This window comes from Rhinolophus sinicus, chromosome 16 (assembly GCF_057876585.1).
Source record: "Rhinolophus sinicus isolate RSI-liver-muscle chromosome 16, RSI-T2T, whole genome shotgun sequence".
Lineage (NCBI taxonomy): Eukaryota > Metazoa > Chordata > Mammalia > Chiroptera > Rhinolophidae > Rhinolophus > Rhinolophus sinicus.
Genome location: NC_142516.1, coordinates 45,453,519 through 45,477,885, shown reverse-complemented (window position 1 = coordinate 45,477,885; position 24,367 = coordinate 45,453,519). Strand labels below are relative to the sequence as shown.

Genomic DNA, 24,367 nt, shown 5'->3' with positions numbered 1-24,367 from the left:
GGCCTATGGCATGTCCACTCACGATCTTATGATTTAGGGATAAAGACCAGGTGGGCTTCCCTCACCTGCAAGAGGAGAAATCTAAGTGGTCATATATTTACAACCCACCTTTCTGTAGAAAAGATAGAAAGTAGCTCCAGAGGGCACGGACAAGTAATAATGTTTCTATATATTTAAAGGGAGAGGAAAGAGTCAGTTGTTGACATAAAATGAAGCTAAAAATTAGATTTAAAATGCATCATGAAACAACCCGTACTCTCACTGGCCTCTGACTTTCCTAGGTGCCAGCTGGTAAAGGGATATGTGTTACCTGGTTGGCAATATCTGTACTAAAAGCAGTTGCTCGGGAGAAGCATGTCTGTTCTTGATGCTGAGTTCAGAGCGCAATTTCTCCTAGGTGGACATTGTCTGAAAAATACACTTAATAACTTTACTACACAACGCAGAGTTGTGTAACGTTGCCTCTCTTGAGCACCTTTACTTGAGCTGGAGACTTGACAAAAAAGGAGTCCATGTATCTACACTGTAGGGCTGAGGCCGTGGGGAGGGGCCATGGGACGTAGTCTAAGTTCTCAGGTCTTGGCTCATCTGAAGTGACCTGGATATAGACTTTAGGATGTCAGAGGGGTGACAGGACCACATGTCCTCCAGGCATGCCTCCGAAGAATGGGCCTTTGGATGGAGTTTTGATGAACACCAAAGGACAGGAGCCTGAGTCCTCCTTGGCAAAAGCCTGCGGTGCCACAGTTTTGTGTTGCCAGTAAAATGCAGAAGCACGTGCCTGTACTGATAACCAAGCTTTGTGGATATTGAGGACCCTAACAGAAAACTATTCAGTACTTTTCAATCCTTTTACACTGATGAGAAGGACTCTCCTCTTCTTAGAAGATTTGCCAGTTTTAAACCTGCATGTCTTGTCTTCCGTTTCGCTTGTGCTCAAGCTCATTCTTTGAGGCTCACCTGAAGGAAGAGCTCCAAAATCCCTTTACTACCTCCCTACCCCAAAGTGACCTCTCCCTCCTATAAATCTCTTTATTGTATGTTCTTCTTATAGACTACTTACATACATTTGCTTACCATGTAGCAGATTTGTATATATTTTCGTTCAAATTGATTATAAGTTTCTATTCACATGACGTAAGAAGAAGAAAAGTAGAAAATAGTTACTACTTCTTAGAAAGCCCAGGATGTTGCAATTAATATTATGTCCTCAATAAATATTAAATGAAATAATGTTCTGAAAAATTATAGAAACTGTTGCACAATTTGTCTTAATCTTTGCTGAGAAAATTTTTAAAACCAATTTGTATGTTCTTTAGAAAGCAAAATGTTGCATGTAATTTAATCTTGTCTCAAAGGGGGTTTTATTACACAAAATACAGATATTTAGAAGGGGTTAGTTATGTTGATTAAATCTACTATGGTTTGAAAATGATGTTACTTTTAAGAGGTTTTTGTTTTATGTCAAAACAGGAATTGGAGATTACTTCCTTTTTTGTATTCTGCTACCTGTACAATGCCTTTAATGATTCATTCTGCAAATAATGACTACCAACCATATACTCTGTCTTTAATATACTAAAGGAATAGGTTTTGTAGCCAGCGATGAGGTCACAAGCACTACATCATTCCATCCACAGTGAATTACGGATTTACCAGTTAAAGCCAAATGCTCAGTGTCGCAGGGTAAAGGGTTGTACCCCATTAGTGGGTATGATTATAAGGAACACAAAGCTCAGAGAAATTATTAGTGGCTTGCCCAGCGCTGTCCAGCTAGGAAGGAATGGAGGTGGGATTTGAATCCAGATTATTTCCTCTCCAGCATTTCTTATCTCTCCAGGTTGGATTTAAAGTCCCATTACCCTTTCAGCCACCTGAGCACTTAACTCTCTCAGCCCTGTCTCCTTCCTTGCTGTGCCTTTGATCCTAAACAACAAAGCCATCTTCATGCTGCAGCCAAGTCGGAGATTTTCTGCTGTGTCCTATTAGTCGCCTCCTGGTTCCTTCCCCCTTGAAACTGTGCCATCTCTTTCTTGATCTTGTCCTTCAGTCCCATTCAATGTACTCTCGTCAATAAAGCTATTTTTACATCTCGGTTCTCAGCACCCATAAAACTCAAAGTCTGGAAGTACTCCCAATCGACAGCCTTCCTACAACCTCAAATAATGCAACAGTGATGGCTCTTAAACTAATTTAATCAATATGTGTGTATCTGAATTTACAAAACTGATTAAGAGAGGATACATGTGTACTTTACAAAAGAGTTAGTGAGAGATGGTTTTTACAGACTGATAGAGATAAATTCAATAGGGACTTCAGATTTCTCTTAATCCTGTTTTTTTCTTTAATTAGTCATCCATCCCCACTTTCTCCTGCGATTGTTGCAATACCTACATGTGGGTTTTTCTTTGAGGGGGTTCGTAGCTTTCATCAAATCGCAAAAGAGTCAGTGACTTCAAAATGTCAAAAACCTCAGATCATCTAATCTTGCACCTACATTGGACTATTTCATCCTGGTCCATCCTTATGAAACTCCTCTAAACTGACCAGATCGGTTTCTTCATGAAGAGCAGGGGAGGCAAGGATGTGGCAATTGGGACTGAAGACCTGAGGATTCAGAGCTGTGTGCATTTCATGACTCTAAGGAAGCTTACGCAATTAGCCCACATGACGTTGAAGAAAGGAAGAGATCTGACCCACGAAGACAAGCAGAAAGAGAGCTGTCACCTGCAGCTCCAGAACCTTTGTGTGAGAGGTGCACCTGCCGGAGATCACTACGTGTATGGAGTTTAAGTCAAAGCACAAAGAAATTGATCCCGTGAGTGTAGAGAAGTTTTATAAGGAGGCTCCTCCAGATATCAGCAAGGCTGAGGTCACCATGAGAGACCCTCACCAGCAAACCCTTGGGAGCTGAAGCAGCGGAAAAGGCTGGCGGAGAAGTTCTGTGAATGCCTGACCAATAAGGAAAAGATCCTTAAGGAGACTGAGGTGCAGAAGGAGGACCTCATCAGCCTCCAGCCTCACCTCAGCAGCATCATGCAGGCTTCCCTCCTGGTGCAGGAGAACCTGCTGATGCCGTTCGACCAGGGTCGCGAGCAGTGTGAGACAGCAGACATCTGCAGCTGCCCTCTATGTCCAGGCCACTGCATCTGGACAGGCCTGCGATAAGACGCCGTCTGTGGCGATCGAAGGCACTGTGGACATAGCCGAGGCTCTGGTGAAGCCTCCCAAGGATGCCCAAAATGATGAGAGCAACTTGGATGCCGAGGAGGAGCAGACAACCAGACGCTGGCGACTCACGCTGGGAGTTTGGTGGGTGACAAGTGCAAGGAGATGCTGAAGAGGCACCCACTGTCCATCGTGCCGCACCTGACGTGCAAAGATGACTGTGCTTCACTTGACTTTCTACTGTCTCGTGAACCTCAACATCATGACGGTAAAACTCATAGTGACAAGTGCCACGGAGCTGATCACGCACATCGTGCAGGTGACTTGCTGCCTCAGCTCAGTCCTGAGCTGTTTATATCCTGGGGATCATGGAAAGAAAACTGAATCCAGCCAGTCAGTACCCGTTTGATAAAGTTGGCATCTTGACTTTGAGAGACTACGTCCTTGACCTAGGTCACCCTTATTTGTCGGTATAGAAGCTGAGTGGCCTCTACTTCCCCAGAGAACAGCCCCAGCACACGGTGATTGCTGCCCATTCACTGAGTGCCAGCATATGGAGACCCCCACAAAATTGCTGAAGTCTGGGGTGCAGCCCCCTCTGGCCCTCCACAAACAGTTTGTATCCCTGGAACATGGCATTGTACCAGCTGCCAGTGATTGCCAGTCCCTCTTCCCTGCAAAGGTTGTCTCTTGCCTGGTGAAGTGGGTGACGATTGCCCATGAGGATTGTGGGGAGCTTCATTTCACCAAAGACATTGGGGAGGAAGAACTGGCCGGGGTAACCCATCTCTACTACATGACACTCGTGAAAAGGGGTCTTAGCCAAACTCCAGGCTGCCATGGTGCTGAATCCCAGCTACTCCTCTGTCCCAGCTCTGTCTGAACTAGAAAGGGGAGAAAACCAATGGTGAAGCTGACAGTGTTTGGACCATGGAGAGCAAGGTCCTGGTGTGCTACAAGGAGCTGTGTGGCCCCCGGCCCAGTGAACAGCTCTGGACCACCAGCTGCAGAGCCTGTGAATGCTGCTAGACGTCCAACTGGAGACCAAGAGCCACATGGCAGCATGGAGGAGACCGAGGAATTCCCCCAGGGGTCCCAGCAGGAGGAAGCTGTTTAAATATAACCATCCTCAAGGATTCCATCCTCAAGGATTCCTCAGCCACCGCTGATCACCCACTCAGCCTGGTGTTTCCCCTTAGGCCATAGTACTGCTCCTCTGCTTTCTCCTCTGGTTCACACGCAGCTCTTGATAGTCTCCAAAGACGGTTTTTTTTCCATTTTTTATTTCTAGCCTATTAAAGTGTCACCTGACAAAAAAATAAATAATAAAATGCAAATGTACAATTTAGTGTTCCAGAACATGTTTGTAAATCCAAAGGTAAATCCTTTAAACATGAAGTAATCATTTCCTGTTTTTCTGCTAACCCCACCCTTCAGCAACCACTTGTTTGCTTCCTGTCGCTATAAACTGGCCTATTCTGAATGTTTCATATAAACAGAAACGGATAGGTCATTTTTTGTACCTATCTTTTTTCCTTCAGCCTAATGTGGCATGTGTCAGAACTCCATTCCTCGTTATGGATGAATCATGATCCATTGTACAGATAGACTGCATTTTGCTTATCTATTCATTCGTGGATGGACATTTAAACTGTTTCTACCTTTGCCTGTTATCAGTGGTGCTGCTGTGAACATCCATGGACAAGTTTTTAAAGCTGATTCTTTAAAATTTTTTTATGACTCATTATTGCTTAACTCCAGGATAAATCTAGGCCTGAACTTGCTGACTCTTTGTCCAGCCTTCTGTGTTGCTTATGGCTTTGCATCTTTGTCTCTGCCTCTCCTTTACCTTTCATCTATGGGATTAATATCTTTCAAGATGAACTAAGTATCATTTTCTCAATGACTACTGGCATTGCTCCCATCCTTCTGTTGACAGAGCTCCTTTGTGCCCCACTTTCTGCTTGGCACCTCTTTATGGCTCTTTTGTATCTCATGAGTTTCTCCCATAACGTAACTTTGAAGGCCGGTGCTTTGACTTTATCACTTTCATATCCATAACTCCTAGTCCATGGTAGACACTGAGGTGACTACTTGTTGGATAAATGATGCACAAGATAACCAGGCTGGAAAAGTTAACTTTAGGAGTCAGCAAAATGTACAGACAGCTAAAAATATCTTCCAAATAACCAATAATTAGAATAAGAATTCTGGGTTTTTGTTTGTTTGTTTTGTTAAGTCTGGAGCGTAATACAATATATTTGGCTACTGGGAGCTGTTATTAGTTTCATGTCCCAGTGAATAATCAAGAACCTTAGAAAAGTAGATTTTAATTGGAGCTCTGAGACCTCATAAAATTCTCAAACGCCTTTATCTTGGACTATGTGAAAGATGTGGATTAATGTAGATTGTAAAGGTCTGCTTTCTCCCTTTGGTTTTATATTATGGTTGGTTAAGTGTTCACTTCTTCATAAAATGGTAATTTACTTGAAATGTTTTTTGTAAGTTGCTTCTTACAATTTGCAGTCCTGGAACATGGTAGACCCTCCGTAAACAATAGCTCTTACTGTCCATCTCCTATCCCTTGCAGTGCTTAGTGTTTTAGCACAAAATTGGCATGCAGTAAATGCTTCTGAATGGAAGAATGAATAGAATGGACTTCTAATGCTTTGTACACTATTCCTTAGGGGGCACAAGTAGTTCTGCTAGAGTAGATATGAAATAGTTAATCAGCATTCTCAGCTGGTTGTAGCCAATATGTGTGAACGTGCAACATAAGAAGAACGAGCAACATAATGCCTTCCACAGGCCGGGCAGATTTTTTCTTGTGTACTATTTACCCTAGAAGTTGTTTTCTTCCTGCTGTTTGTAGGGTGGTCTCATGCGTGCCCTAACCCTTTTTTTGGAGAGAAGCCACTCCAGGTCACTAGCCCAGTGGGGGCTAGGTGGTATGGCCGTAGTAGCCCTGTGGGGGTCCTGTGCTTGAAGCTCATAAGAACCTGTAATACCAATGAGCACAGACTCCCAGGGGTAAGAGATAAAGGGTGGACAAAAGAGATGCAGGCCTTGCCTTATTTACCCTCGGAGTCAATGATCAGATAAGCATTGGTAAGTATGTAATTTCTAAAAAGGAAAAATGCAGAGTGCTATGGAAGTATGAAACCAGAAGACTTGGCTTATCTTGATGAGCTAAGTGCTATTTGAGCTGAGTCTGAAGGTTAAGCAGAAAAAGAGGAGATGATTGTGCAAAGACATAGCAAAAAGGAGGAACAAGGAACTCATGTGGGGTGTAGAGAAGGATGGAGAAGAGGTGGGGTCGGAAACAGATGAAGCCATAGAGATAAGCAATAGCCAACTCAGCATCTTGGTGGGCCTTTCCGTTTATCCCCAGAGCAATGGGAAGCCAATGAAGGGTGTTGGATAGATCAGATCTGCATTTAAAAAACACATAAGCAATAATTGAAGAGTAGAGAATAGACTGGTGAAGGGCAAGTGTAGTTGCTGGAGGAGATGAGTTAGCAGGCAGTTGTGCTGGACCATGGAAGAGATAGGTAGGTGGTGGTGGAGTTGGAGAGAAGTGGGTATATCTGTGAGACAATAGGAAGGCAAAAATCAATGAAATTTGGAGACTGGTTGGCTATGGAGGGAGAGGGACAGGCTTCTCCTGGGTTTTGGGCTGATACAATTGGATGGATGTGGTGGCCATCACTGAGTTAGAGAACAGAGGAAGAGGCTCCGCCCAGGGAGGACAGACCCAGAGGTCTGTTTTGGTCATGCTGAGTTGAAGTAGCCTTGTGTTATCTATCTGGAGATGTCAAGTAGGTGTTGGCGTGTAGGTCTGGCGCTCAGAGGAGAAATCTGAGTGCAAGATATAAAATGTGGAGTAAGGGTTAAGAAGAGAACAAGAACTAGATTAACTCCAGTGGTTGAGTTTGGAATAAAAGAGGATAAGCAGGCTAAGAAGGGCAACCCGAAGGCCAGAGGAAAACCACAGGCAGGTGGTGTCATAGAACACGAAGGATGGGGGTACATTAAGACGGAGGGAATAGAACAGATGTCACATGTTACTGAGAAGGAGAAGTAAGAGAAATAATACTGGAAAAATGCCCAGTGGGTTCAGCAAATCTGAGATTATTGGAAGACTTATTTTGGTGGAGAGAAAGGGTGGCAGTCAGCTTGGTTTGGATTTTGAAATGGGTGAAAGATAAGGACAAGCAGATAGTGATCATAGGCAACTCTTTTGAGAGAATGTGTAATATATTTATTTATCATATGAGAAAAATAATTAAGTGCCTTCAATAGAAATAAAATACAAATATGTTACATATATTTTATTCCCCCAATTCTTAAGTGTTTTGAGGACTTCTATACAAACATTTACACTTCTAAAATTTATGTAAGCATGCTGAGATTGCCCATTTGCAAATATTTGAGAAGAAGTCAAAGCATTGGCAACATACAGGTTCTAGAATTAGAATTAGTTGCAGCCTTCTTAGTAATAATTTTACTGTTTTATCTCAGAAATACAATTTAGCATTTCAGTGTCACTGTAAATCTTGGTATTTAGTCAGAATAAAGCTCTTCTCGTTTTATGAAGATCATAAAGGGAAGACATAACCTTTCTGTAAATCTAAGATTGTTTTGGCATTAAAACAACTAAAACCAGTAAGACAATAGAACCACGTGTTTTCTGTATTCAAAAATGCAATTTGACTTTAGGGAGTCATTTTTGGATTTCTGTCTTCTCCAAGGGAATTGAGAAAACCTCACCCCCGCCCCGCCTTGCTGGGTGGGTGACTGTACAGCTTTAATCCAGCTGAGAAAAGCAGCATATAAATGACTCACATTAAGAAGGAAAACTATAACCCTTATGTGTATGAATGGAGGGCTGTACAATCATTCTTTTTTTCTTTCTTTGTCTAGACAATCAAGTAGGAAGGAGAAAAACAAGAAGACTTACCCTAGATATGCCATGGGAATTAGAATTAAAAAAAAAACAAAACCAAAAACTGCCATGTAATCTAGACAGGATTGGATGCTTCAAAAATGCCAAATCACTGGGAAGATAGAGTGAGAAGACAGTAAAAGGAAAAGATGTGATAAGTATTACACTGTAAATACACATCAGTTTACATTTTTTCATGTCTTTGGGCTTCCCCATCTTTTTGTTCACACTCTGAGTGCCCTTACTCCTCATTCTCCCCGATATATTCTTTATTCATCAGCTCCTCCAAAAAATAACCTGACTTTTCTAGTCCTCACTAGAAATGTTCTACCTTCTCTGGGTTATCCCAGTTCAGTCTGTAATGCTGATTTGGCCTCGAGAAACATGCCACTGTGCATTGTCCTCAGTTTCCTGTATGCACATAAATTTTATTTCCTCAGCCAGAGAATAAACTCTTGAAAGGCAAGGATTATTTCTTATACATTTATCCAAATCCTTAGCACTTTGGTGGCATACGATGTACATTTAAACAATATGTATTCCCTTGAATTATTAGTTAAAATGCATTATTGAACATGACAAAAAGTAGGCCAAGAGCACATTTTTTTCACATTTACTAATTCTCTCTGTTTTTATTGAGACAGTTGAAAATAGGTGCAGTCATCATGAGTTTCTTCAGCTTGGTTCAGTTAGGCTAAAGACAATTTCCTACATAACCACAAGGCCATTGTCACACGTTAGAAAGTTAACAGGAATTTCCCAATATCCTCTAATGATCCATGTTCAGATTTTCCCAATTGTCCCTAACATGTCTTTTTAGCTTAAAAAAAAAAAAGGCAAACAAACGCAATTCAATCAAGATTCGTGAATTTGTTGTTATGCTTCTTTTGTCTTTCTAAATTTAGGAGTCCCTGCTTTTTTGGCTGTATGTGTTCCAAGAAGCATATATTAAGCAACTTCTGCCAAATCTTGGCCTTTCTCTCCCCAGCCTCTGTATGCAATGATTTGATTGCCATGCATCCTGTTACAGGCCTTTGGCAAGCCAGCACTGGTGTAACTTTCACAGATGAACCTGGAAGCTCTTTTGCCGTTCTGTGGTGTAAGTCTGCATCCTGAAAGCAGCACACGTCCTGCTGCTCAGCATCACATAGCCAGCCCGCAAGCTCAGCGCCTGTCAGCATCGGCACCTCAGCAATGTTTCAGCATTTTTATAAAATGGTATAAAAGTGAAGATGTGCAGCTATCAAAGTATCTTTTTGCAGCTGTGTGTCCAAGGGACCCAGTGGGACGAAGAGAGATGAACTGTAAATCAGACAAACAGAAGGAAGCATAAATATTTTTTCCCTTTAAAATTAGGGACTATAACCTCATACATTATTCTCTGGTTGCCATAAAAATACAACAGGAAAGTCGGGTTTAGATCCCCAGATTTGACTTGTGAATGCTGTGCTCATGAAAACACGTGATTGTCCCTGAGCTCTTGGAATGAACCAATTACAGTAGCTTTGGGGGACATTTGCTTATATTAATTTTAAAGGTAGTTCCTGGTTGGCAAAAATGATTCCCCTGGTGCTGCATAAAAGATTCAGCAAGAAGCAAGGAATATACATAAAGACCAAAAGAAAATAAAAAGCTTTTTGCTGTCTTCATCCATTACAGATCTTTCTTAGACCTTAATTGGATTTCTGTGGAGCTGGACGTACAGGAGATTTTTATAAATTAAATATTGTGAAAAACTATATTAGGCCAGAAGTCAGGATACTTAAACTAGAGAAGGGATTCTATACTCAAAGGACTGTGAGATCGTGGGCTAGTCAGGATCCTTTGTGTGTGTTTCTTCCTCACTCATTTGTGAAGTGAGTGTGGGGATGTAGTCCTCCAGAAAGGATTTTTATTTTCTTCCGTTGGGTGCTAGGGACCACAGGGTCACCGTGGGTGTCAGCTGAGCTTAGTGCTCACGGCTCCTACTTCAGCCTAGAGCTTCTTTTCAGTCTTCCCTTTTAAAAACAAAAACCAAAACAACCTTCCCTTATGTTCTGCAAGGCTACCAAAAAAGTCTTAATGCAGCAAATAGTTGTTTTGTAATTGGAGGGGCCTTTAGCGTGTCTTGCTCACTGTATTTATGGAAGCAGAAATTGCTGACGTTCTTTAATGCTGACACAATGCCAGGCATTCTTTTTGAGCGTTTTACTTATGTTATCTCATTTAATGTGCACCACAGCTTTAGGAGGAAGGTAGTATTTTAATTCTCCTTTTGTAAGTGAGGAAACAGAGGTCCGGTGAGATTAAGTAATGAGTTGCCAATGTTACACAGCTCATAAATGTTGGAACTGGGATTTCAAAAAAAAAACAAAAACAAAAAAAGAATCCATGCACACGATGGGAAATTCCAAGTGCACAAAATGATATATAGTGGCTAGTAAGTCCCTTTCCTTTTGGTGTCCCCTAGACATGACGTTGCCCCTCCCAATAGGGAACCATAGTTACCAGTATTTTCCTAGAGATAGCATACAAAATATACAAGCTAATGTGTGTGTGTGTGTGTGTGTATACACCGTGTTTCCCTGAAACTAAGACCTAGCCGGACAATCAGCTCTAATGTGTCTTTTGGAGAAAAATTAATATAAGACCTCATCTTATTTTAATATAAGAACGGATCTTATGTAATACAATATAAGACTGGGTCTTATGTTAATTTTTGCTTCAAAAGACACATTAGAGCTGATGGTCCGGCTATGTCTTATTTTCGGGGAAACACGGTATATATATATTAGTTTTTCCCCCACAAATGGTAGTACACTAAATGCACTGTTTAATGTTTTGCTATATATATAATATTTCTTGAATCTTTAGTCCATGCCTGGCATGGACTCTCATTACCTCATTTAATCTTCTGAAGAGGGATTAGTTTTATTTTACAGGTGAGAAACTGATCCTTAGAAAATTAAGTAACTTGTCCAAGGATTTTCAGACAGTAAGAAGCAGAGCTCAGAAGCAAAGTCAGGTCTTTATGATTCCTGAGCCTGTACTCTCAGCCCTCAAATGATGCTACCTTTGGCTTTTTAGATAGATCGACACCCTTAGCCCCCCGGTTGGGGTGAGGGTTAGAGTTAGGGCTGGAGTTAGGGTTCACCTTATAATCACCTTATACATCCCTCCTCCCTTGCCTGGATGTGGCCTGCCCCTGTCTATTTTAAGGTTGCTGGCTCCTGAGGGTTAAATGAGGGCACGAAGCTCAGCCCTGCCCAGGTTCTCTGCATTCATATTATCATTTTCATTTGTTCATGGAGCAGTTTTTGTCAATCACTCCAGTTTGAAACTCCCTCTCTCTCTTTTCTTCTTGTTCTGATACTTCCTTCTTTCCAACCTTTCTGCAAACATTTATTTGAGTGCTTTTGTGGGTCTAGCACTCTGTTTGGTGCCAGAAATCCCAAGGTCCAAGAGCATTACTGTCTTTTGAACTTATACTTTAGTGAGGAGACATATGCCCTAACTCAAAATTATAATACAGTGAATTAAGTGCTTGTATGAATTTTGTATGGCTGCTGTCACAAATTACCACAAACTCGAGGGGTTAAAACAACATACACCGGTTCTTTTAAATTTCTGAAGGTCAGAAGTCCGAATCAGTTTCATTGGGCCAAAATAAGGCATCAGCAGGGCCCTGCTCCCTGTGGAAGTGCTAAGGGAATATCTGTTTCTTTGCCTTTTTTCCAGTTTCTAGAGCTACATTCCTTGCACCCATAGTTCGCTCCATCTGCAAAGCCAGCAGCGCAGTATCTTGCTTCAGTGGTCATGTTGCCTTCTGCTTCTTTGTCAAATCTCCCTCTACCTGTTCCTACTAAGGACACTTGTGATTGCATTAGGGCTCAGCCTGGTAATCTAGAATAATCTCCCCATATCAAGAGTCTTAATGTAGCCACATGTGCAAAATCTCTTTTGCCATAGGAGGTAACATTCACAGGTTCCAAGGGCTAGGCACTGGATGTTTTTGGTGGTCGTTATTCAGCCTCCCACGTGGCTGTTGGCAAATACATGCACACATCGCAAAGGAGCATCTTATTTATCCTGAGAGGGCCCGTCACCAGAGGAAGTGACTGACTCACTGAATCCTTAAATAGTGGGTGAGAGTCCGTGTCCATGCCATTACTTCCCAGTCCTGTCTCTCTGACTTTACTTTGCTGCAATTCCTTTCCTGGCTCTTCTCCCCCTTCTAGAAACTTTAAATCAGCCGCAAATCCCAGGCTTCCCTTGTTGGCCCTTCTCACCCCATCTTCTCTTCCCCATATATGTCAGCCTCTCCCATGGGGTGGACATTCACCTCTGCACAGATGGCTCTGGTCTCCATCTCCAGACCTGACCACCCCAGAGCGTTACTCCTATGTCCACACCTGCTTGGGCAGCTGTATCTGCAAGTCCTCCCCCCTTCTCCATCATCCCTCCTCCACACCAACATCTCCTTTGGCATCCATAGTTCTGTTTTGTTGTCCCATTCTCTGATGGAGATGCGTATCTACTTATATATAACCTAACTGTTCCCTGCAGATGCAGTATACACCACGTTGTATGGGTCCTTCCTTAGCATTCTGCCTGCATGCCACTTCTCTCTGCTCCTTTCTGCACTCGCCACTGCCTCCACCCAGGTGAATTATTCAGATCGTTCACTAAGGGTTCTGTCTCTAAACTCTCCTCCCTACATACCTTACAATCATCGCTCCATTAATTTTTCATATCTGACTCTTGTTTAAACGCGTTTAGAGAATAAATTCTAAATTCCTTAGTGTGACACTTGAAGGTTCTCTAGAGTCAGGACCTACATTACATTCATTTTGTCATTCATCCAATATTCGTTAGGCGTCTGTCATGTGCCAGGCAGTGGAAGTATGATAGTAAGTAAAATTAGACATCTCCACCCTGTAGAATTTGCCATCTAATAGTAGAGACAGATATTAATAAAATAATAATTATGAATACATGTGAAATTGCAACTGTAATAAAACAGTAGCTCAGATTTGTGTAATTCCTGTGATGTGTCTGGAACTGTTCTGAGCTTTTTACACATATTATGTCACTTAATCCTCACAATGTGATCATAACTATTATCCCCAATTTACATAAAACAGGCACAGAGAGTTTAAGTAACTTGCCCAAATTCACCCAACTGGAAACAATTTAAGCCAGGCAGCCTGGTTCCAGATTTTGTGCATTTAACACAATGTTGTATTTCCATACAGAAGAAGTGTCTGGTGCTTTGACAACCATTAATTGGGGGTAGGGGTTTGAATGAGGCTGGGGGTGGGGAATTTGAGCTAGTCGGGAAAGGCTTCCTAAGCAAGGACAGCTAAACTGAAATAGGGAAGATGAGTTGAGGCTGATTGGGTAAAAGGAAAGGAAAGGTGTTCCATGCTGAGAGAAAGTCGTGTGTAAAGGCCCAATAGTGGGGAGAGTAAGGTGCTTACGGGGTCTAAAATGGGACCAGTGTGATGCAACAGAGCATGGGAGACGGAGGAACAAGGCATGGGATTAGGCCAAGAAGGGATTAGGAGCCTGTAGACCATGTTACAAACTTTTCTTGACCCTAAATGCAGTGGGAAGCCATTGAGGTTTTAAGCAGTGGGTAAGAAAGTGATGGGACAAAGTTTTCTGGATTTCCCCCTGAATTAATGTGGTCTCATTCTCTAAAGTAGGGACCCTGGATAGGGACTATCTTTGGGAATAATATCATGGGCTCCCGTTTTGGACTTTGAAGTGTCTTCTGAGAAATACAAATGAGATAGCAGGCAAATGTCAAATATATGGATCTGGAGTGCATAGAAGTGTGGGCTGGACCTTTAAGTTTGGGTGAGCAAATTGTGTCATACTGAAGAAAATGGTTCCTTCATTTATAAAGGGTGGGAGGGCTCAGCTCTTGTTTCGCTGACCGTTTGCAACTGAGTGATGAACTTTTTGACGGAATTTTTTCCTGCTAAAGAAATCTTTAAGACCTCTTTGTGAGATCTGCATTACTCTTTTGCAGCAGATTTGAATGCGGGGTGATAATCAGCCAGAGTGGGAGGAATTAATTTTAGATTCCATCTCTACTTTCTGCTTTTTTATAGCAGAATACCATTAGATAATCGTTTATTCTTCAATGATAGGAACTAGTTTTTTGAAATTGTGGTTTGAGTCTATTAAAAGGAAACGGGCAAAAAGAAAACAAAGCTGTGTGAGCAGGCTTCTTAAGATTGCAATGTATCCTCAATGTTCAGATCAAAATGGATTGTATTGGTTAGCTATTGCTGCATAACAAATCACTCCAAAATTCAGGGGCTAAAATTAATTTGTTGCCCTTACAGTTTCTTTGCATCAGGGATTCAGGAACAATTTAGCTGAGTGGCTCAGGCTTACTATATCTCATGAGATGAGACCATCTTATCAAGATATTTGCTAGGACTGCAGTCATCTGAAGGTTTGCCTGGATCTAAAGGATCCACTTAGAACATTCATTCACATGACTGTAAGCTAGTGCTTATGGTTGTTGGTAGCAATCCTTGGTTTCTCCCCATGAGAACTTCTCCTAGGGCTGCTTGAGCATCCTCATGGCACGACTGGAGGCTTCTCCCAGAATAACAACCAAGAGTGAAAGAGCCAAGTGGAAGTTACCCTTCTATGAGCTAGCCTTAGAAGTCGCATAGCATTGTGAACACTTTGTTCCAAGCACATCACTAAGTTGGCCCACCTCAAGGTTGGGGGAGGGAGCTAGATTCCACCTTTTGAATACAGACGTGTTGAAGAATTTGTGGACATATTTTAAAGCCACCACATGGATGTTTGGAATCTGAGCTGTGGATATAGCCTCCCCTCTCACCCTGTGTAGGAATTAATTTCTGTTACAACATCCCTGACAGATGGTCAGCCAGCCTCTGCTTGGCACTTCCAACTATGAGGAGTTCACTACGTTGTGAGTCACTGAGTTCCATTTATGTCAATTGTTCAAAGCTTCTTTTATTCATGAAATTGAAAACTCTATTGCTGAATATTCCGTTATTGAAGCTAGTTCTGCTGCTCTAGAATGGCACTTTTATGTGGTGGCTTTTTCATTATTTGCAACAATGGTAATCTTGACTTCTTTCTTCTTTAGACAAACTCCTGTCAGTTCCATTCAAAATTTCCTCTCAAGTTTTGATTTCAGGGTTTTTCTGCATTCTTTCCTGTAAAACATTTCAGTTCAGTTCATCCCTCCACAACTGAAAATCAACAACTTGTTCTGTACCCCAAGCTAGATCAAAAGGGATATGACAAAGCAGTAATCACTTTGCACAACAGTGTGGGACTGAAAAAAAGGACCCTGACAACTGAAATCATGCAAAGTATAGGCATACCTCCGAGATATTGCAGGTTTGGTTTCAGACCACCTCAATAAAGTGAGCATCCCAATAAAGGGAATTGAAATCTTTTTGTTGGTGAAGGGGCTTGCCTTCAATGTGTAAAAATACAACATCTGTGAAGCCCAACAAAGTGAAGTGCAATAAAATGAGGTATGCTTATAATCTTAAGAGTCAATGGGGAAATTTTTTATTATTCTGAAACATTTAAAAACTTCTGTTAAAACATTCGAAACTTTCAGATCTAAAATGCGTGGTGAAATGAAAAAAAAATAGTGAAACTAGTGTTTATTTAGTATACCATAATTTAAAACATTAGAAACATTGAGAATTAAAGTGTTTTATTTATTTATTTAAAAACTTGAGTATTTTATCCAAGAGTACTTTATCAGACACTGAAGTTAAAGGAAAAATTGTTAAAAGTTATTACAAATTGAAAAACAATCATAAGATAATTCCTCCTAGAAATGCTAGTATGAGCTATTGGTATGGTTTTCAAATTATTCAACTTTAATTTGCATGCATCTTTTTAGGAACCTGCATTAGATTTTGGCAAACTGTGGCCCACAAGTCAAGTCCAGCCCACTGCCTGATTTTATATGGCCAGTTAACTAAGTATGGTATTTACATTTATAAATGGTTGAATAAAAAGAAGAATATGTCTTAACAAATGGCAATTATATAAAATGTAAATTGTTTTCTATAAACAAAGTTTTACTGGAACATAGCTGCGCCCATTTGTGTATATTTTGTCTATGACTGCTTTTGTTTTACAATGACAGAGCTGAGGAATACAACAAAGACAATATGGTCTGCAGAACCTAAAATATGTACTATCTGGCCTTTTGTCAAAGTTTGCTGACCCTTGTTTTATACCATTAGAGAAGCAGTCATAGAAGTCTGGAAGAATCTCTGGGAAGATGGGTTCAAGTCTAGTAGATTCTCCTGGCTTGCCCTGTGACCTTGGACAAGTCACATTACCTGGTCTGTTTCCTCATCTATAAAATGAGAATATTGGACTTGAAGATCTAAGTCCCTCACACTATACTTTGATGCCTTTGTAACATGAATTTGCTCAATTCTACCTTTATAGGCTGACTTTTTTTGTTGTTTAAAGGCAGTCTCACTTCATCTTTCTTTTCCATTAATCTGTTGGAGGTGAATTGAACTCCAACAGATAATATGGCAATTTTCATCTCTGACCAAAAGCTTCAGAAAGCTTGAGACCTCACATATTTATCTGATTTTTATCTCCCATTGCAATGCCTAAGAGTGGATTTTGTTTATGGGTTGTGATATGTTACCTTATTTTGTTGGATGGCCAAGCTATTTCACAATGGCCCAAAGAGCTGTTTACTCTGTTCCATAGCAACAAGTCTCTTGCCCAAATTTGCCATCTGGTGTTTGAAGCCTCTATCTAGCAGAGATTTTTTTTCATTAGCAGACAGTCATTACTCATCTGCTTTTGGCTTTAGTATTCCTGACATTCTGGTTCCTGTTCATCCTAAATAGCCCCAGTTTCAAGTAAGAGAGCACTTGGGAGTCATTTGCTTAACAGAAAGGATTCAGTTTCCTCATTTGGAAAACAAGGGGGTCAGATGAAAAGGTTCCTGCCAGCTGGCACCATCTATGATTGTATGATTTTGTAAAATGTGGTTTTTAATGACTTCTATATGTGCCTGGACAGCCCACCTAGACTGTGGTCTGTGAAGAGGAAGACCGTGGGTCGTAATGGGCCCTCTTGATGGTGAGATGGTGAATGATTGAATAAGGACGCGAAGGCTAAGTAACAGGCTACTAAACAATGAATGGGTTACCAATGAGCTCAAGGAAGAAAGCAAAAGATATCTTGTTGAGACAAATGAAAATGAAAACACAACTACTGTGTTTCCCCGAAAATAAGACCTTATCAGACAATCAGCTCTAATGCATCTTTTGGAGCAAAAATTAACATAAGACCCGGTCTTATTTTACTATAATATAACAGGTCTTATCTAACATAATGTAATATAAGACTAAGTCCTATATTAATTTTTTCCTCCAAAAGACACATTAGAGCTGATTGTCTGGCTAGGTCTTATTTTCAGGGAAACACGGTACATAAAATCTGTGGGACATGGTGAAAGCATTCCTACAAGGGAAATTCATAGCAATATAGGCCTACTTCAAGAAACAAGAAAAATATCAAATAAACAATCTAAACTTACACTTAAAGGAACTATAAAAAGAACAACAAAACGGAACCCAAAGTGAGTAGAAGAAAGGAAATAATAATGATCAGAGCAGAAATAAAGGAATAGAGTCTAAAAAAAAAAAAAGTACGGAAGATCAGTGAAGCCAAGAGCTGGTTCTTTGAAAAGATAAACAAAATTGATAAACCTTTAACAAGACTCATCAACAAAAAAGAGAGAGGACCCAAATAAAGAAAATAAGAAATGAAAGAAGTGACAGCTGATACCACAGGAATACAAAAGATTATAAGAAAATACTATTAGCAATTTTATGCCAACAAATTGGACAATCTGGAAGAAGTAGATAAGTTCCTAGAAACATACAATCTTCCAATGCTGAATCAAGAAGAAAAAGAACATTTTAACTGACCAATTACTATTAATAAAATGGAGTCAGTAATCAAAAAACTCTCCACAAACAAAAATCCTGGACTAGATGGCTTTACAGGTAAATTTTACCAAAACATTCAAAGAAGAATTTATACCTGTTCGTCTCAAACTATTCCAAAAAATTCAAGAGGAGGAAAGACTCCCAAGCTCACTTTACAAGTCAATCATATTGTAATAACTATGTATAGTGCCAAGTGAATACTAGACTAATTGGGGGATCACTTCTTAAATTATATAAATGTCTAAATTCTATGCTGTACACCTGAAACTAATATGAAATAATATTGAATGTCCACTCTAACTGAAAAATAATTTTTTTTTAAACTTCACTCTTTAAAAAAAAAAAAAAAACTTAAAAAAATAAGTGTATCTGATGAAATAAAAATATAGTGATGATATCTACCTTAATCTATTTTTAAAAAATTTTAAACTAGTTCCTCTTTAATGATCTGAATGCGATATAGTCCCCATTTCTTCTTGAATTACTAATTCTATTCCGCTTTCCTTATAGAGTTGTGCTAATGCAGTATAGTTTTACACGTGAAAGTCTTTTATCCATCAACCATTGCAATAAAATTTGTGCCCATAAATTTAAACTTTAAATTTCCTGGGACCATAAGGAAATTTAAAAACATATATTACACATTTTGAAAGGTGATTTGTTAAATGTAGAATTAAAAGGCTGTTTTTCCTCCAACTAGATAATATACCTATGGGTGAGTGTTATTCAGTGTTATTTATCGGTAGAATGAAATAGGAGCACCATCAATCTTTGTCTTATTTTCTTTTTTTTTGTAGATGTAAGTGCTGAGAATCATTTTGACATAAGTCTAGCAGATGAGGGTGGGATGAGTTTTGTTATAGCAATAGCTCTAAATTCTTTGAATTCCTTCTATTTGATAAAAATTATATGTTTATCACCAAAAAGATTGTTAATAATCTGTCAGTGGAAATCAGTTTGGTCTCCTGTAAGTTTTATTGAATGTATAGACCATAGTGCTAAAGATGGTCTATACAGCTAATGTCTTAGGGTGCCATGTACAGATGTTAATTGGAGCACATCTGAGCTTAATGATAGGCTATACCATTTACCATGTGCAGCCCAGAGAAAGGGACAGTTAGTTGCAGTTAGGATTGAATTGAACAGATGTATGTTGACTACAAGACCTAACATTTAACATGTTCTAAGGATGTCTAACTTCTTTACTCAAATGATCATATTTAGACCTCAAAATAATAGCCTTGTGAAGTGTGTACTGGTGTTCCCCCCTGTTTGCAGATGGGGGAACCAGGTCAAGAGAGATTAAGAGACCTATCTGAGGTTTCCCAGCTGTGACCGAGGGGCTTCAGACCTCACAAGTCTAATGCGTGAGATCACTCTGTTTATGTCTCATACACAGTACTAGAAGAATATAGCAGATTTCTAGCATCAGACCATCGACACACCGTGTTTCCCCGAAAATAAGACCTAGCTGGACAATCAGCTCTAATGCGTCTTTGGAGTAAAATAAGACTGGGTCTTATATAATATAATACAATATAATGTAATGTAATGTAATGTAATATAATATAACATAACATAACATAACATAACATAACGTAACACTGGATCTTTATAATATAATATATAATATAATATAATATAATATAATATAATATAATATAATATAATATAATATAATATAATACTGGGTCTTATATTAATTTTTGCTCCAAAAGACGCATTACAGCTGATTGTCCGGCTAGGCCTCATTTTTGGGGAAACACGGTAGTTCATGCTAAGACTCAATTGTCAACCAATTATGGACATTTATATTCAGTGTTAATAAATTGTGCCATGATACACTGCTACCATAGTCTGGACTTGAGTTTCCCATATTTTCAGGAGTGGGGAAGAAAAACATATCAATTCACTATTTTTAATACTACCCTGTATCTTCAAATTAGAATTTTTGAAGTCTTGCTTATATTTATAGAATGGCAGAAAAAGTGGAATATCATGCAGCTTACTTTTTTCGGTAACTAAAAGCAAATCTCTGCCTTTTTTCCTTTAAACTTGATCCATTTGTTATAAAGTACCTTTTAAAATGAACTCAGCTACAGTATAGTCTCTTTAAAAAAAGATTTATATATTCAGTAACAACAAATGACTGACTCATTAACTTGTGATTCTTTTTCCCCCCTTTTCTTTTAAAGATAATGTTTTTAGAAGAAGCATCTCAAGAAGAAAGGCTGGCCAAAGAATTTGGCTTCAAACCATGTGAAATAAGAGAACTGAGCCAACAGTAAGTCATAGCCAAGTTGTTCCCTTTTGCTGGACGCCATTAACTAATCCCAAATGATCAGAAACCTGCCTTGAGAGACAAAGAGCCTTTTAAAAATTTTTAAGTTGTGAGGTGGGAAGGAAGCTGTAAATAGAGAACAAGGAGCTGAAGGACAGAAACTCTGAGCACTAGAGGCTGCCATCATTCATTTCTTTCTTTTGCAAATATTTGTTGAGTTTACTATGTGCAAGAACTGGGATCTGGAGGTGAAAATGGTCTACCAAAATCTTACAGTGTTCATAGCCCCTGGGGAACACAGAGCAGAAACAAGTGCATAGACACATAAGCATGACAGTGATAGATTACGATACCTTCTATAAAGGAAGTAGAGAGGCAGCGTGATAGAGATAAACTGTTGGGAGGAGAGGAGGGAGATTTGGGGAGCAATAACTGACAGCATGTTTAGGGAAGACCTACCTCCAGACGTGCATTTGCGCTGCGATTTTATGTTCATTCAGTCATTTTTAGTATTTGCTCAAAATGTGTTTCCTGGGCCCACTCTCTTAGCCTACTTGATTTTTGTGGAAATGGGAATACGTTTTTTAAGTTCAGATTTTATCTTGTTGCAAAAGTCAATGAATGTTTCCAAAGTCAATGAAACTTCTAAGGTCAATCGAAATAAGTTTCATTCTAAAAACATCTTTATAACCTGGGAAGTGACTTTAAAGAAATGTAGTGAGAAGAACACTGAACTAGGGATTAGAGCCCCTGGTGTGAATTCTCAGGCTACAGCTTTGTGGCTATTACTGTAAAGCAAGCCACTTCCCTTCTTTGACTTGTCTCCTGGCTGTCAGCAAAAGGATCGTCTTTGGTGGTGTGGCCACCTAGTGCCCTGCAATAGATCTGTAAATGGGATTACCCCTGACCTTGAGGCAGAGGGGCTGGCCACAGTCCAGAGAGACGGGGTGACTGGCCATAAAGTTTTTTTGCACTTGCATTTATTCTCACATCTCCTACTCTCTTACTTCTCCCTACTTCTTCTCTGTGGGCTTGGAAGTATGCCTACAGTGGGCACGGAGATGAATCGAGTGATTTGTGCTGTTACTCTCTGCTTCCTCTCGCTAGATTTTCATGAGGATATATGTTGAGGAACAACTGAGATGTATAGTCACCTGCTTGTGTGCCTTGGGGATAAGGGATTAAAAGAAGGCGTGGGAGGTTGGGAGGGAGGGGGAGGATGGTGAAGTGGATGGAGGATGGGGAGAGGGACAAACACATCTGTGGGTCTTCACATCCTTTTGTCCCTCTTTATGAGGCTGCTTTGGGAGTTAAATTCATCAAACAAATGCAGATGCCAAGGGTCCTGTAAGCACTACACACAGAAAAGTGGTAAGGTAAGAAAAAAACTTGCACTTTGGTGGAAGACCGAAGTCTTTGAAGAAAAATCATATTTAAAATGCAAAGTGATTCGTATATCAAACACCTAAGATACGTATAGGCAGGTGAAGTTCTTTAAGTCAGGATTAAAATACCACAGGAGATAATGTCTCCGACTGTCCATTTAACAGATTCAGTGGATTTATGCGTTCAGGCCTATCTCAGCACAATGTGGATTTAAAAAAAAATAATTAAAATAACAACTCTGAGCAGTGCTTTGATAGGCGTGGGTCAGTCTGTAGCCGTGGACCATAGCGATGTTGGCAGGGCTAGGATTAGGGTGAGATGCCTGAGGCATTCACCTTGGGCACAGAATTTAAGGGGTGGTAAGAGGGCAAAAACCTCAGTAATCAAGATAAATAATAGTTTAATGCAATATTTTTAAAAATCAAAATTAATGTAAAAATCCACAATGAACAACATGCCAACATTTTAAATAAACACAGGATGTCGTTGGTTTCACACCCTTGCTTTTTTGCGCAGCAAAGCAGTTGTTTTCAAACAGCTCAGGTCTCCCAGGCCCATGGGATCATTGCAAACCCTGCAGGTCAGGTTAATGAGGGTTGACATTGGTGTGTGAGCAGATTGGGTAACTCAGGCCTCTATAGACGGTCATATGCATTGATTGTATGGCTTGTATTAATGTTTTCCACTTGGTGAGAAGATGGGTGGGTGTTTTGATAAGTGTATATAGGGGCACATATTGCTCTTTTCCTCTGGTTCCCATACAGCCTGACCATCACTGCAAGTTTGGAATGAAGTTGATGGTTTTCATCTGGGGGCAGTGGAGATTTTCTGATGGAATTATGACTGACTAAGTGAAAAGACAAGGGGGAAAGAAAGCAGAAGGAGCGCTTGCTTTTACCTTTTCTGCTTCCGCTTCTAAGCCCCATCTCTGCTTTGCCTCCAGCTTAGTTTCTGATGGCTACAATTTAGCTGTAAGTGAGGTCTTCAGTGGAGAACTGAGTTCTAATCGTGGCTGGATCACTAACAAACAGCACATCTGAAAATGAGCTTGCCAATCCCCGAGTTTCCTTTTGCTCTCTCTCTAAAATGAGTAGTTGGACTCAGTGACTTCTGTCGTGTGCAGTTCTGACAGTCCACACTCTAGCACGTACTGATATCTGTAATAAACTCTGGACTATGATTGTGTGAATGTTTCTATTACTAAGCCTTTTACAATGCTTCCTGTTTCCTAAAAAGGACTATTAGCTTCCCTGAATGAAAGTCACATTTCGGATGCAATAAATTCCCAGTGTGCTGTTGCTTCTGAAGGCTTTATACCCTGAATTTTCTCCTTTCCTTCTTTTACCTCTGCTACCTTCAGAACATGCTTGGGTTTCTCCTACGTGATAAACAAAGCATGACTTTCACTCCCCGCCAACATTACTGTTCCAACTTTCAAATATTTTCAAAGGGAGCCGTCCGTCTTTCTAGTACTTTCTCTAGCACTCAACTTTCACATTCATGGCTCTCTCCTCCCCATCATTGCTTAGAACTGAGAGCTCTCAGGGTCTTTCCTGAAGCCACACATCCTTGACTCTTACAGTTTTTGACATGAGTCACTGTCCTGTATTCCCTGCCTTCATGGCTGTCCTCAACACCTCTCTGTCCTCCTGACAGTAATGGCCTAGATTGGGCGTGACTTTCTCTTCCTCGGTCTTACTCATTAAACAGAGGGGACTGCTCAAGGTTCAGTTTTGTTCTTTCTTCTACAGAAATCCCTGGCACCACCGAGTCCTAGGGTCACCTACACAAAGACTCTCAAATCTGCATCTCATCTCTAGCTCTTCTGTGACCTGTTATCCCACATTTCTGATTGCTTTTTAGAAACTTGGAGGTCACACTTTGACCTCCAAGGTTTAATATGATATCACTCTTCCCTCTACATGGACTTTCCTTCTAAATTCTCTGACTTTATGTCATATGTTCAGCCTCACATGCTCAAAAACTTACTCTCTTTGACTCATTCTTCTCCTTTGCTTCCTAGAGCTAATGAAAGACCAAGTGCTTTCTCTCGTATTCCTACTTATCCTTTCTGTTCCTATCACCGCAATCTTTATTCAAAAATTTCATGCTTGAGAGATTGAAGGGGTCTTCCCACACATGCCGACCACCACCAGATCTTCTAAACCCAAGGTTTAGTATGTCACAGTTCTGCCAAAGAAAATAAAAAACAAAGAAACAAATGTCCTCATGATTCCCTTCTTCTTAGCTACAGAATAACAAATACTTGTTAATTCACTAAATTGAACATTCAAAACCTTTTCAAAAGACCCTTTTTTGTTGTTGTTTTAGGAAACATTTTAATATAGTGAAATGCATAGATCTTAGGTATATATGATAATTTGATAAATTTTGACAAATATATGCCTATGTAACCAACAGACCAACCAAAATATAAAACATTCCTATCATCCTAGGGAGTTCCCTGTATCCCTTCCAGTCAGTTTCCAGCCACCCTCAGGTAGTCACTGTTTGACTTGTATTACATAGATTACTTCTGCCTACTTTTGAATGTCATATAAATGGATAACTCAATATGTTCTCTCTTGTGTCTGGACTTTT

General features: G+C 40.1%; 1 protein-coding gene and 1 pseudogene across 1 annotated transcript in view; both read left to right on the top strand.

The window, feature by feature from the left end:
• GDA (guanine deaminase) overlaps positions 1-24,367 on the top strand; it is a 67,931-nt gene that overhangs the window by 8,490 nt on the left and 35,074 nt on the right. The window contains exon 2 of the mRNA XM_019736678.3: positions 20,295-20,383. Within this exon, the coding sequence (XP_019592237.2) occupies positions 20,295-20,383 (89 nt within the window). The remainder of the gene's footprint in view (positions 1-20,294; positions 20,384-24,367) is intronic.
• On the top strand, positions 628-4,435 carry LOC109449904 (THO complex subunit 5 homolog pseudogene; annotated as a pseudogene).